This window comes from Myotis brandtii, unplaced genomic scaffold (assembly GCF_000412655.1).
Source record: "Myotis brandtii unplaced genomic scaffold, ASM41265v1 scaffold393, whole genome shotgun sequence".
In the NCBI taxonomy this organism is placed as follows: Eukaryota; Metazoa; Chordata; class Mammalia; order Chiroptera; family Vespertilionidae; genus Myotis; species Myotis brandtii.
Window position 1 is genome coordinate 1,624,831 of NW_005365070.1, and position 15,357 is coordinate 1,640,187.

Below are 15,357 nucleotides of genomic sequence, written 5' to 3' on the forward strand. Positions count from 1 at the left end.
CAGGGTGGTTTAAAATCATTGTGACATGTGGATCAGTAAAATATGGGCAAAAAGTAGGAAGCAGTTGTGATCCTGGAGCTACAAGTTAAAATAAAGTTTCCTTCATGGGGGAAAAAAACTTCATTATAAGGTAACAAACCCAAGGATCAAAGCTAAACTCAAAGAAAAGAATAAAATTCATTGGCTTGAAAAATTGGGAAAACATGACTGATTTTAATGATTTCTCTCTTTTTCCTCAAAGGTTAACCCAAAGATAACAGAAAGGACTTTAGAGCATAGGTCAACTAGATTTGATGTTCAACTAGACCAATTCTGGCTTACAATGTAAGTAATTTCAGAAGACTGCCTGGGTTAATCACTATGAAGTCCTAGGAGGAACTATTGAAACTTCAAGGGAGGAAGGTCAACCAGTACATACTCTCAGATGCAAATAACTTTCACTTGATCCCTAGTAGATCCAAATGCCCACATTTTGCACCAAGCAGGACCAGATATAGGGATTTTGATGTGTGTGTGTGTGTGTGTGTGTGTGTGTGTGTGTGTGTGTTTTGTTGCTGCTGTTGTTATTGTTTTGCATGAGACAGAAGAAATAAGATAATAATGAGAGGGAGTGGGTGAAGCTGTGGATCATTGAAGGGAGCTAAAATCAGACCTAACTCCATCTATCTTCCAGTAAAGAATTACAACATCTGTTTTTACTTGGCTTGTTTTATTGAATAACAGCAATCATAGCTACAATTTCTTGAGGGATTACTGTGTTCCAGGCACTATTCCCTGCATTTCACAATCTCTCTGAGTCCTCTCAATAATCCTTTTAGGTATAAATTAATAACTCCACTGTACATAAGGGGAAACTGAGACTCAGATAAGAGAAAGCTAATACATCCTGGAGCAGAAATCCCCCCAAATTGTGCGCTGAAACCCACTACTTTGATGATTTTTTATGATTGCCATGAAACTTTGAAATTTGCCTCTTTGTGGTTTTTGTCAATCCCATCCAGCTCAGTAACATGACAGCGGAGAATCAAGATCAGCTTAAGAATGAATCACAAAGGGAACTAAAGCATCATGCTACAAAGTAAAGTACAAGTAGCTGTATAAGCAGAATTGATAAGCTTCAAAGTCACAAGGGAAGTATAAACCCCTATAGGAGGTGTGCTGATTATAGGAGGGGCAAGTTAACCACACATGTAGAACTGAGAAAAAAAGACTCAGGGAAGAATAATTGCAAAGACATAGAGAGAAAGACATACAGAATTGAGGCCAGGTCAAGGAGAGGTGGTGGTCAAGTATGATGGGGATGGTAGGCCTGACAGTTTGGCTGTCCTGTCCTCAAAGTGAAGGGTGAGCCACGCTGAATCCAGAGGTGGTTGAAGAAACCTGATAGAGCATTAGTTGCTCAGGGTTCATTAAAAATGCATAGAAAACAATGTGTTATACCTGTACAATAAAATATTTTTTGGCCAAAGAAAGTAATGAAGTAATAATACATGCAACAACTTGAATGACTCTTCAAAACATTAGCTAAGTGAATGATTCCTTCTATATAAAAAAAAATCCAGAATCGGTAAATCCAGAGACAGAGAACAAACAGATTGTTGGTTGCCAGGGGCTGGAGAAAGGGGAACACGGAAAGTGATTAATAATGGGTAAATGGTTTCTCTTTGGAGTGATGAAATGTCTTGGAACTAGATAGAAGTGATACTTGTAGAATATCGTGAATAAACTAAGTGCTACTAAATTGTACACCTTAAATGGTCAATTTTTATGTTATGTGAATTTCACCTCTATAAAACACACACACACACACACGTGCGCGTGCGCACAGGAGAGTGTGTGTGTGTGTGTGTGTGTGTGTGCGCGCGCTCAGTAAAAACAGGTAGAGCCTCTGTTGTGATGCCTCTGAGGGGAAATCCCTGGACTGCTGAGAAAGGATGCTTGTTTATTTCCCCCCCATCCTTATCAATAAGTTGTAAACTCCTCAGCAGGCATAGGCACTGGATTCTACTTATTACTGTATGCCACACAGGATGTAGTATATAACAAATACTAAATTTTTGTTGAATGAACCTGAATTGTCAGATGTTAAATGTAAAGACAAAACAATTTTTCTCTCCAACTAGGTGTTTTTTTTTAACATGTAGAGGTTTAAATAGTTACACTAATTTAACATTAATCTTAATAAAACAATAAAATGAGGCTTATATATAGTATTAAGTGGGGCTTACATACAGAATTACATACAGAATCATCCAGAAGAAGAATGAAAATTTCATTAAATTATCTATATACTAGGGACCCAGTGCACGAATTCGTGCACCTTGAAAGGAACTTTGGGCCGTGAGGCTGTGGTGGCCAAAGGAGCAGGCCTCGGCCCATCCTCCGTGCCCCCACCCAGCCCCTCCTGCCGTGGCCCCCAGTCCCTTGTCTGCTGGCAGCCCCGCTCCTGCCATTGCCACTCCCATGTGCTGACAGCCCTGGCCCCACTCGTAACGACTGATGACACAGAGCGATTGGGGCCAGTGCCAGCAGCGGGTGTGAGTGGGGCCTGCATTGTTAGTGGGGGCGAGTGGCAGCTGCTGCCCCAATCGCCCCTCAGGAGCAGGGGGAGGTGGAGAAGCCCTCATGGGTGATCAGGCCTGGCAGCTGCCACTCCTACCCACTGATGGCACCAAGAGATCGGGACCGGCAGCAGGTGTGACCGCCAGGTGCGACTACGGCACACAGGAGCAAAGAATCTTCAGTAACCACCAGAGGCTCACCCTGATGACAGCAACTGGTGCCCTGCCTTGGTCTGGCACCCCTGCTCACCGGCTCCACCATCCCACCGTGGCCAATGCCCCCCATGTTCCGTGCTCTGCTGTCTGCTGCCAATGCCCACCATGTTCCATGCACCCCCTGGTGGTCAGCACATGTCATAGCAACTGATTGTTCAACCATTCAGTCTATTTGCATATTAGCCTTTTATTATATCGGACTAGAGTCCCGGTGCATGAAATTAATGCATGGAGAGGGTCCCCTCAGCCCAGCCTGCAACCTCTCCAATCCGGGACCCTTCGGGGGATGTTCGACTGCCTCTCACAATCCAGGACTTCTGGCTCCTAAGCACCCACCTGCCTGCCTGCCTGATCGCCCCTAACCCCTCTGCCTGCCTGTCTGATTGGCCCTAACTGGTCCCCCGCTGGCCTGATTGCCCCTAACTGCCTCTGCCTCGCCCCGCACCCGGGACCCAGGATTCCCTCCTCCGGCCAGTTGCAGGCACCCAGGACCTGGGCTTCCCTCCCTCTGGCTGGCCACAGGCACCCAGGACCCGGGCCGGCTTCGCCCTGGCCGGCCACAGCCGCAGGCATCCGGGACCACAGGGTGGGCGGCTTGTCCCTCTCCCGGGCTGCAGCCTGGCTGGTCTCCATTCCTCTCTCGCGAGCTCATTTGTTCCTGGCTGGTCCCCATTCCTCTCACGAGCTCATTTGGGCCTGGCTGGTCCCCATTTCTCTCTCCCCAGTGTTGAGTGTCTGAGCAGTTACAGCGTGATGACATGAAGGTGTGATGACCATTTGCATATTAGCTCTTTATTATATAGGATTTGGACTAACAGTTCTAAAAAGGTGTTTAAGAATGTATTTACTAAACTGTTCATTCTTCATATATGTATTTTCAGTGCCAATGCAGTTAGCTTACTTTCATGGGTTCTTTACTTTTCTCTTGGTCTTAGGGATTCTCTAATTGAAATGCTCTGCAGTTTCACAAAGGCAAAAATTGGAGAATTTTCTGCTTTTGGCAATTACAGGAAACCTTTGCCCACAGTATAAACAGTGGCTTACATGAAAGAGAACATTTCATATAAGTCAAGCTTGCTAATTCAAAGATTCTGACTAAATCCTGGAAGCCAATATGGGGTGATTGTGGGGAGGTGAGGACAAATGATAGGCTTATGTGGTACTCCCTGAGACTAGATCTGTGAAAACCCTCTCCTCATTTATCTTTCTACTGATTGGATTCATAAGAGATAAAAATGAAAAGGATGTGAAATATGACTTTATTTAGAGATACAATGACTTACTTAACTTTTTAAAAGTTGAGAGATCTGTACATCCATAGTAGGGGGTTATAAATAGCTCTGATAACATAGCTGATATGGATATTTATATTTTCTGCAGTGTCAATATATTTTTTTAATCAGGTATCTCCACTGGCAAGTCTCATTCTCTATTAGGATATTTGAACTTTATAAATTTAGTTGACTAAAAGAAAAATATTTTTAAATAAACACAAACCTAACCTATAACAATAACGAAGTTACAATCTATTGACAATATGAAGTTGCAACTGTTACTTAAGACTAAATTAAATGAGAAATTCAATGAAAAGCTCTGAAAAGGTTTTAACTATATATAGATGAGACATGTAGTACAAAACTAACCTTAATAAATGGTACAAATAGAGGGCACACACGTCCTCAGGCTACGGAACTTCATATTATTAAATGTATATTGATAAGTAATTTCTAAAAAATCTAGTTTGACACTATTCCCTAGTCCCATCATTGCATTAGGTCAGTAATTCAAGTATGAGTTAATTATAACCTGAGGGTACTAACAACGAAAGAGTTACTTCCTGGATTACATTATCCTTATTCTGTCTACTAATATGCTTGATTTTCTTTCTTCCTCCTTTCCTCTTTTTGTTGTCTTCCTGTCTTCCTTCCTTCCTTCCTCCCTTCTTCCCTCCCTCCCTTCCTTCCTTCCTTCCTTCCTTCCTTCCTTCCTTCCTTCCTTCCTTTCCTGGAGAATATATATCAACAATTAAAGTTGTTTAAAAATATTTCTCAGAAGTATATAAACAGGAGTTTGGAATAATAGCTTTTTTCCATACCATAATACTTATTTTATTATTTTGTTCAATACCCTAAGATATATGAAGCTAGCATATTAAACAAAAATATTTCAGTCAACAGGGTTCTTTTAATGGAACATAGGTACATTTAGCTAACTTTGGACCCACACAAATCTAACAGGCTTTGGGTTCCACCAAGAGGACTTTCTCGGCCACAGGGCAACATCCTTCACAAAAGTATACTGGACATGAAGTAGTATATATGAGCAAAATTCAATTTAAAAAATCCCACTAATTTTCAAAATGTAGGTGTGGTCAGAACCAAAACTGGATCTTTGCAATGAACTAAAACTGCATTATTTGCTTTCAATATTCACAACAGTGAAGAAACCAATATTAGTGCTTGATAAATATTAGGTGCTCAAATATTGGTTAAATGAGTAAATAAATGGATGATTGATTGCACTGATAAATAAATATATTGTAAACTAAAGTAAACTAAAATTTCATTTTTAATAAGAGATAATTATTAGAAGATATGCTGCTTAAAACAAATTAGTACTCAGGAGTTGTTCATTTTTCACCATACTAACATACTAGTAGGTGAGTGACTGGGATGGTTTCTCATCAAATTTATGCAAGAACCATATATTTGACCTTTGGGAATTTTCTTTTTAATACCATAGTCTATGCCTTTTTTAAAGCATCTACTTTATAGAAAGCCAAATATCAAATGCTTTATTCTGACAATTCAAAAAATAAGTCATAATAGGTATATTTTTATGATTCTACTTAGTACCTGATGAGCTTTTAGAATGATAAATATACACTATTCCTCCAGAATGCAGTGGACTGTCTGGGACCATTAATCCCTCCAGCCTGATTTGAATTTGCTACAGGAAAGTATCTTCAGGCAAGTTCAGTGCCTCATAGAGGGTGGCATCCAACCTCAGTCTCATTAGCATCTCCTTCTCACTGTCTCAGTTCAGCAAAATAGCTTAGTCGAGAAACAAGCTATTTTCCATGCATGTGTTTTACCTTGTATTGAGAAGAGGAGGGTAGAGGGTAGAAGGGGAAGGGAGAAAGAAGAGAAGTAACCTGAATTGAACTTCTAGTGTGTACCAGTCTGCTAGGGGATTTAGATTTATGACATCTAACAATTACAATGACCCTGTGAGATATCCTTCCCTTAAAGAGAAGGACATTCAGCCTTTCTAAGTAACTCACCCAAAGCCACACACAGTAAACAGCATAACTGAGATGCAAACTCAAGTTCCTCTGACTTCAAAGCCTTCCTCTGTCCATTACATTATATTGCTATTTAATTCCATTTAGCTTCATGATTAATTATCCTGTGTCCTGATATTGGTTCTCACTACAATGTACGCTCCTCAAAGCAGGTAACTTGCCTGTCTTGTTCACGCTCATATCCCTAGCACCAATCATATCCCTAGCACTTAGTTTGGTGCCTAACATATAGTATCTCAAAACATAAATGTTGAAAGTATGAATGAATGAATGAATGAATGAGGAAAAGCACACATATTGTCAGAGGCAGAGGGGCTCTAATACAACCATACCATATTTTAGATGGGGAAAGCAAAGCTCAGAGAGGTTAAGTCACTTGCCCTAGATTAAGCAACTAATAATCCATAAAAGATTCAGAACTCGAGTTCAGGTCTCTTCTGTACATCCTCTAAAACATGCTACCACTTGTACAAACATTTTTAAAAGCATGTTCCTTAACTCCATGTGGTGTCCTAAGCATTCAGCCTCCCTGATTTAATTCCTTAATTGCAAGCTATTCCTTATACATGCAAAGCCAATTAGCCCATTAGAATGAAAGCTCTGTGAGGACGGGAAATTTTTCCTGTTTCATTCATTGCAAGATGACTGGCAGTTAGAAGGTTCTCAGTAAATATTTGCTGAATAAATGAATATATATTATTTCCTTTCCAGTTATGAGCACATTCTTCATCGATGATGAATGTTAAAACAGATTATACTAACAAACACACAAATAGTAAAACACTTCATTAAAATTGCTCAGTGAAATAGTACTCCTTTTCCCCCCTTTCTTCTTTCCTTCACCTTCATCACTAAAGAAGGAAAAAATAACGGTATCTATTTCACAGGATTGGTGTAAGGATAAGGAGAGTTAATAGAGACAAATACTTACTATTGTGCTTAATATGTAGTTAACTCCAATAAATTAAAGCTATTAGTATGAATATGATTTCTTCTAATCAATCAATGAATATGGGCCAACATAATTAGGAGCTGGAAGAAGCCAACAATTGAATATATAATTCTCTATGTGCTTCCAAGTTTGTAAATTCTGAGGTCTATAAGTTACAGAAAGCATCTGGCATGTCATAGATGCTCATATGTATGTTTTTCCTAAAATTTTTCTTGTGAAATTAATGGAGGTAAGAGAAGACATAATTATCCTTGAGATGGATGTATGATGATTATTCCTCAAACATTGCTATATTTATCATTCAAAAAAGATTACCTCTCCACAAGTTCTTGTCCATTCCAGCAAAGAGTATCGTTTTCGGCCACAGGGCTATGGCTGCAGATGTAGCCAGGCAAAGCACTATAGAAGCTGATGAACGATTTCAGCTTCTGAATTAGTTCCCTGAAAGAAAAACAAAACATCTGTTCATAAGAGGCAAGTAAACCCAGTATGAGAAAAGTTTAATTTCCTTATCAGCATGACAGAAAGGCTCTACCAGGCTGATTAAAGCAATAAATGAGTTTTAAAGACATTCTTGGCTAAAAGGCCACAATTTTGTTTTTTACAAAAATCAATAAAATTATATGAGAAAAAAGTTGTCTGCCATATAAGGTGCTGTTCCTATCAGAATGATGATTTAATTCCACCCTTCGTTTTCTAACATATTCAGCTTCTATTTTTTGTTCAGAATGCTGTTACCTACATTCTCAAAGGTGCTGATTACAAGGCACACTGGAGCACTACATATATTTTGGTTTCTGAGTGTAATTGAGTGCATTGATTGTAATTTACAATGCTATTACCCTAGAGATGGCCCCCTTCCATGTAGGCTCTAGCTAATAGTTGCAGATCAGAATTACAGGGAGCTCATAGCAGTATAAGCTCTATGAAATTCTGATAAAATAGTCAGAGAAACTGCTAGAGAATGAAGGTTTCTTTGTCTGTATATTGTGGTTACTTCCTATGGGAGGAGGGAGGAGAGAGAAGGGAGTGGGTTCTAGTATATTTTATTATTTATTTGCTTTGGATTTTATGCTATATATGATAAGGAGAGAGAGAGAGAGAGAGAGAGAGAGAGAGAGAGAGAGAGAGAGAGAGAACACACACAAATAATCAAATTTCTGGCCTATTTTATTGTTACTGATATACATGAACACACAACATAAAACATTACAGATTGGAGAGGTGTAGATATGCTTATAGAGAAGTATTAAAATATCTATGCAATAAATAGCCAGCGGTAAACAAAAATAAAATACTTTTTATTTTCTAAAGTGATATTCTTGGTAGAAAGGAAATTAAAGAGTGCTTCATATCCAAGTCTATCTTAAGTCTCTACAAAGTTTTTGGAGAGTCTGCCAAGGAATTTGCTGGCAGTGGACTAATTATTCAATTCTGTCTCCAGGCTAAGAATGGATTCGTCTGATACATAGGTCTCTGGAGGAGCCATAGGTCTGAATCTCATTTGGACACTGGTGGGAGTCCTGAGCCCAGAAAGGCCTTTTGGGGTTGTTCTCAAATCTGGCCAAAAGAGGGAGACTGGTAGAAATTATTTTCTTGTATCTAATGCCATTTTCCATTTTATTACCATAAAACATTTCATTTCAACTAATGATTTAAAAGACAGAGAACTTATAATAATCAGCACATCTTCACAAAGGCTCGGATTACAGTAAAGGCAGAGTGATGGACAGAATAACTCAAGAAAGGTTATTGAGATATATATAACTCCTGATACCCCAAAAGTTGCTTCCCGCTATGCTCAAACCCCTCACAGCTAATTTCTGGTGGCTGAGCTCCATCAGTTTCCAAAGTGAAGAGGCTCAATACAGGGCTCTGAAAATAAAAGTCAACATTATAGCTTCTCACAGAGGAAAAAGATGGGTTCAATTAATGCTAATAGGAGAGATGCTCTGTTTTACAAGGTAATAATACAGTCCCCAAGAGTGGAAACTGAAAGACTAAAGGCTGAGGCTGAGTAATTCCCCCCCTCTCCATGAGGTAATGGAATATGGCCATTAGTCTCTAAGAAGCAATGGCTCACTCTTTAATGAAAGAGTTTCCCTTAGGCCTCCTCCTCCCTCCAAACTGTCTCACTAAACATAGCACATGGTAAGAAAAATTGAACTCATAGAAAAGCCTTCCAATTTGACTTCCCTAGAAGTTAAAAAACAACAACAACACTCTGAACATCTCCTAGTCTCCTAACTCTTGACTTTTTTTTGGTAATGATAAAGATCACCAAAAAATTGGTGAGGGTTCAGAGAGAGTCTATCTAAATGTTAAGAGGATGAGGGGCTACGATAAATGTAAGACCTCATACTTTAGTATGGAAGGATATTAATTGATGGGAACAAGATAAATGTTGAAAAAAAAAACACAAAGTATGTGAATAATGTAACCACAGTCTGGGTCATCAAATTCTAGAACTCAAGAGAACCTTTTTGAAAATTAAAAAAGGTAACTTGGGGAAATAAAAGGCCATCCTACTTTATAGGGTACTTATTATCATCACAGGACATACAAGATGGACCTGGGAAGATAGTGTGTGTGTGTGTGTGTGTGTGTGTGTGTGTTTAAAGATTTTTTTATTGATTTTTAGAGAGAAAAGAAGAGAGAGGGAGAGAGAAACATTGATGTGAGAGTGAAACATCAATTGGCCGCCTCCTGCATGTCCCCTTAATGGGGATCTAGTCCACAACCTGGGCATGTTCTCTGACCAGGAATTGAACATGATCTCTTGGTGCATGAGTCAATGTTCAACCACTGAGCAACACCAGCTGGGTTATAAGCTTTTCTTCTCGACAGACTTGTTCACTGAGTTCTTTTTTATTCTTAGTGTATATTATTTCCATTAGAACCTGCTTAGAATCCAAGGTGAATCTTATTAGGAAAAACCTAAGAATAATGAAATAAATGCCAGTTCTCAAATAATTCCCAGGGTCTATGGGATGAGACAGTACCCACATTTGGGAGAATAAAGAGCAGGGTACCAGCACATCTAGCAAACTGGCCAATGCTTTTGAGTCCTCAAGTATAGTGTTACATGCAGGTCATTCCTTCATGCAAAACCTTCTAACACTGTGAGAAAATAAACCTTGGTTTCCAAAAGAAAATTTGATTTTTGAAAATAAATCCAGAAATAGTATTTTGCAAGGTAGAAGAAAGACTTTCTAAACTGTTGGGGAATTAATGAGCTTTTCAAAAGAGAGTGACAACAGGTGGGTGATAATGTCCTCGGATACCATAGCCAGAAAGCAGCAGAGAGTGACAGGGGTAGTTTACCTCCTACTGAGTTTACTGAGCCTCTCTCATTTCTCCTCTTCATTGCCATTCTTTCCTAAACTTGTTCTGGCATGGGAATTAAGTGTATTTTATTTTTATGTTTTCTTAAATGACGCTTTCTATTGCCATGCTTACAATTTTTAAAGGAGATCAGTTGAATATTTCTATTTCTCTCTTTCTTTAAAGCTGAAACTATCTTTCTTTAAATTAAGTGACATACTAATTACCCATATATGCCTCAGTCAAGATTTCTTTTCTTTGTGCTAGTAACCCATGACAGACTACAAAAAAATCTCCACCCATGAACTAAGGGCAGTCTGCTTAACTTAATTGTCTCCAGAAAAAAAAGATAGAAACTTTGGACAATTAGTTGCCCGTGGTGGGAAAAATAATTTGATTGAAGGGCATGCTCTTTGATTCCAATTTCACTTTATTCTAATACATACATGCCAAACAAACCATTTGACACATAAATAGTGGGGCCCATGGATATCACTTAGGACAAACCAAACACTTGCTTACAGCAGTCTGCTCAGGAAAAAAGAGTCTCTTCATAGAGGTTTCCATTCAATGTGTTAAATGTGGAACTAAAGGGCAGGGCCCCTTTGCATGCATGAACCATTTTGAAATATTGCAGCTGGGTGCACATGATCTTCCATTGAGGGATCTCACCATCCTCAAGAGAAGAGTTCCAATATTGGGTTGTGGGGGAAGGTATTTCCTTTGCATTTTTGCAATGGTTTGCTTGGGCAGGCATCAAAGCAGCACTAATTGGAAATCACTAAAAGTAGAAATAGCCTTTCATCCCAAACTGCAGATCTGAACACTTCTCCTTTATCATTAAGGTTATTTTTCTCTCCATATAAAGTAATATGAGCTCATTATTCTTTAAAAAATGGAAAACACACAAAAGCACATAAACTAAATTAGTTATAACTGAAATGATGCAGGGTCATGCTTAATGCTGCTGCAGAGAAACCTTCACAGTCTGACCCCAAACTATAATTTTCTACCATTCCAAAGATTAGCCAATAATTTTTTCTCACACTGTTCCCTTTGACAGGAACACCTTTTCTCTCGTCCGTCTGTTGAATTTCTACTAGTTCTTCAAGGCCCAGCTCAAAAGTCACCTTTTACAAGAAGCCTTTCTTGACTCTCACAGGAGAGCTGCTAACTTCCCCATCTATAATGCTGCCATACTTTTGTACATAACTGTTTTGGCACTTCCTCCTAATGTATGAAAAGTATTTATTTGTGTGTATGTTCGCCTAACTAGGCTAGGAGGAGCTCCTCCTATTCATCACAGCCTAATCCTTACACAATACTTAGCATATAGATAGTGTTGACAAATGTTGAAAGAAGTAGAGTCCAATTTGGGGCAGAATGACTTGTACCAGACCCGAAACTCATTGATTTACTCAGGACATACTTTGCTGTTTTGTTCAGAGGGTGGAAAGCACCATTGAACTTACAAAGCTGCCTAGCCAAACCAGAGCAGCAATCTGAGAGAGTGCGAGTCAGCATTGATTTGGACCAGGGAGCTGAGATCAGCTTTTGTTCTTTTCTTTCTAGGTCATTTACTAGTGTCACCTAATCTATTGCCCCTATAGACCAAGTCAGAAGGAAAAGGGAGGAGGAGGAGTGCAGGAAGGGGACGCTGGAACACACAGATGTAATTTCACAAGGGTGGAGGGACTGTGTGACTTTTTCACGGGTCAGCAGTTGGACCAGAAGCTTGGTATATAAATGCAGGATGGACTATTCAACTATAGATTTGCGGGTTCAGGAAGGGAAAGATATTGCTTATGTATTCTACCAAACTTTATGGAGGATATGCAAATGACAAGGAAAACAGGTCATAAGGGAAATGGTGAAAGAGACATTCAAAAGGGCAAAGAAGGAAGAGGCTGACATCTGAGATGTGCTGAAAATATTAGAGTTGGAAAGGGCTATGAAAATCTCATTTCTTCCATTCTGATTGTATTATTGTACATCTTGTCCTATCCTCACCGCTTTAAATTTGATGATAGATATTTTCAATATTGATACCTTAAAAGGACATTGGGTCCCATACACAGGCCACCAGTTGAATATGAAATCACCCTTAAATTCAACTAAGTTATTTCTAAGATTAGTTGTGTGTTGCACACTACCCAGCTGGGGGCAGACAAAACAAACAGATGACTTCTGAATGCTACCAAAGAAATCCTGCATTTCTTTGTGTGCTGTTATTTTTAATAAGGCAATGAGCTTTTCAACTCATAATCAGACTCAGTCAAACAGCTTGCTCACAACCTCCACAGACTGAATGCTACAATAGAGTTCCTTTCCAATTATCATATTTTTAACCACAGAGGTTGGAGTTTGAGCATGGGTTTGAGGGGTGCTGGCAGCACATACATTGTACTGGACAGTGTGAAATGCTGTGCAGAACATACTGAGAAATTTACAGAGGTACTAACATTGCAAAAACAAGCCCTTCAATAACATCAGATTGCAGGGGGGCAGTGCATTTAACCAGAGATCATCTTAATCCCCAATTACTTTCTTTCTCTAAGAGGGTTTACAATGCCTATTTGAGGGAGTTAAATGAAATTGGACACTCTCTTGCTGTTTTGTTTTCTTATTCTGCCAGAGAATTCAGAAAGAATGGCTCCTACATCAGACTCTAAGGATTCATTTTACTAAAAAGATGAGAAGCATTATGGGTCAGGCTCATGTTTCCAACACCCAAAGGAGCCCTGCCTACCACTTACTCAAGTCTGCAGGCTTTGGAATATTTCTTATTATCCTTTCTTGTCTTTTGGGGTAACAAGTTCAAAAATGAATATAAACAAAATGCCAAATCTGGGTACCCAGCCAAGAACCCATTTATCAATTTATTTTTCCCTAGAGGTATCAACATCCACAGAGTCCTCTCTTTCCCTCCACAGAGCCCAAGATAAAAGGCATGGCAGCAGGGCCTTGCTGAACCTCCTACTTACTCAAAAAAAGTGTCAAAGTTTGATGGTAATTTCAAAATGGGACTGCTAGAGTGTTTACTTTGAAAAAGTTCTGCATATGATTCTGTTACAAATCCATATACCACCTCCTCCATGAAGCCTTCACCAGAACTCCCTGGGCTGAGAGGTTTTCTCTTTTCCATTTGGCTGCTTCTATATACTCTGGACATACTTTTGCACTTACAAAACTGTTTTGGAATTATTTGTATTTAAGTCCATTTCCACATTACATGGATTTGGAAAGCAGAGACTGTGTCTTGATTTTCAGTGCCCAGTATATCTCCTGGCACATAATAGGTGTTTTCTAAAATTCTGCTGAGTTGAATACAAAGTATATTGCACTTAGAATTTATATTTTATTTATACATAATTAATATATAATATTATATAAATTACTTGCTTCAGTCTAACATGCAAGGGATTTCTACCAGTTAAAGATCAATGACAGGTTAATTCCTCATTGGTTTGGGCAAAGAGTGAAAGCAATGGTGAACAATGGACAAAGGACTGTCAGGGGTTAAAGAAAGCCTGGAGAAATGGTCTAATTTTGCCTTCCCAGAAAAACAAAAACTTCACAGAGAACCTTCATGCCATAGGGAAATGGTTCTCAAATATTTTGGTGCCAGGAACCTGCGGTGGTGTTTAAATATGTCCACACATTTTTTGATACTATTTCCTTCAAGAGGTGGAGTTTAATTTCCCTCCCCCTTGAATGTAGACTAGAATTTGTGACTCACTTTTAACAAATCGAGCATGTTAGAATTGAGAGTACGTCACTTCCCAGACTAGGTCATTAAAGACATAACAGCTTTCTCCTTGCTCTCTTCCATGGATCACTTATTCTGGGGAAGCTGGAGGCCATGTGGTAAAGATACACATGAGGTCCATGTGGTGAGGAACTAAAAGCTTCCTTCCAACAACCAGCATATAACTTGCTAAATGTGTAAGTGAGCAACCTTGAAAGTAGATCCTCCAGCCTCAGTTAAAGCTTCAGATGACTACCAGCCCCAAGCAACATCTTGATTGAAATTTCCTTAAAGACTGAGAACCGCCCAGCTAAGCAGTTCCCAAATTCCTGACAGAGACTGTGAGATAATGAATGTTTGTTGTTTTAAATCACGGTTTGGGGATAATTTGTTATACAGCACTAGATAACTAATACAGCCCCTTAACACTCTTAAAAATTGTTGAGGACCCCAAAGACCTTTTGTCTATGTGATATATATCTATTGATATTTGCTGCTTTAGAAATTAAAATTCAGAAAAACTTAAAATTTTATTGTTGATTTTAAACTAACAATAATGAGCCATTACATGTTAACATAAATAACATTTTTATGAAAAAAGCAAGAAAAGTGATATTGTTTTTGCATTTTTGCAAAATATCTTTACTGCCTCTCATAATAGGAGACAGATAAGTTCTCCCATTGGCTTCTGCATTTAATCAGCTGCAATATGTTCTTTTGGTTAAAGTATATGAACAAAAGCCAGCTTCACATAGATATGTAGTTATCAAAAGGCAGATTACACAGACCTCCTGAAAGGGTCTCTGGGACTCCTTGGGTCCTCGAATTACATTTGAAAACTGCTGCCACAGGGAAACTAGGAATCCATTAGCTTGAAAGTCAACAAAAGAGAAGAAAATGGAACTTCCTGATATCCTTCTTTGGAGGACTATCTCTCAAGCTACCTTACTGTCTTCTCTCACTCTAAACTGTATCATATATGACTAGAAATTGCCATTTCAAAACCTCCTGTAGTAAATGGATATGAATAAAATAATTTAGCCCATATCTGAGATGTTACTTATTTTGTCTCTTAAATTTCCATCTGTAAGCAGATGTCTCCCAATGTTCTTGAAGTCATTAGGGAGTAGATCTTAAGCCAGTGGTGGATTGACTGTATTGCTTTTGGGGAAGGCAATTCTCCTAGATTTGTGTTGGGCTTCCTATCAAATTTCTACCCCTTATTTATGAACATGAAACAAGAATTGGGAAG

The 15,357-nt window shown here is 38.9% G+C and overlaps 1 protein-coding gene across 1 annotated transcript in view; it reads right to left on the reverse strand.

Moving 5' to 3' along the window:
• GPC3 (glypican 3) overlaps window positions 1-15,357 on the reverse strand; it is a 371,123-nt gene that overhangs the window by 129,420 nt on the left and 226,346 nt on the right. Inside the window, exons 4-5 of the mRNA XM_005872825.2 lie at window positions 10,145-10,147; window positions 7,349-7,474 (exon numbers count right to left, since the gene is read on the reverse strand). Coding sequence (XP_005872887.1) covers window positions 7,349-7,474; window positions 10,145-10,147 — 129 coding nt within the window. The remainder of the gene's footprint in view (window positions 1-7,348; window positions 7,475-10,144; window positions 10,148-15,357) is intronic.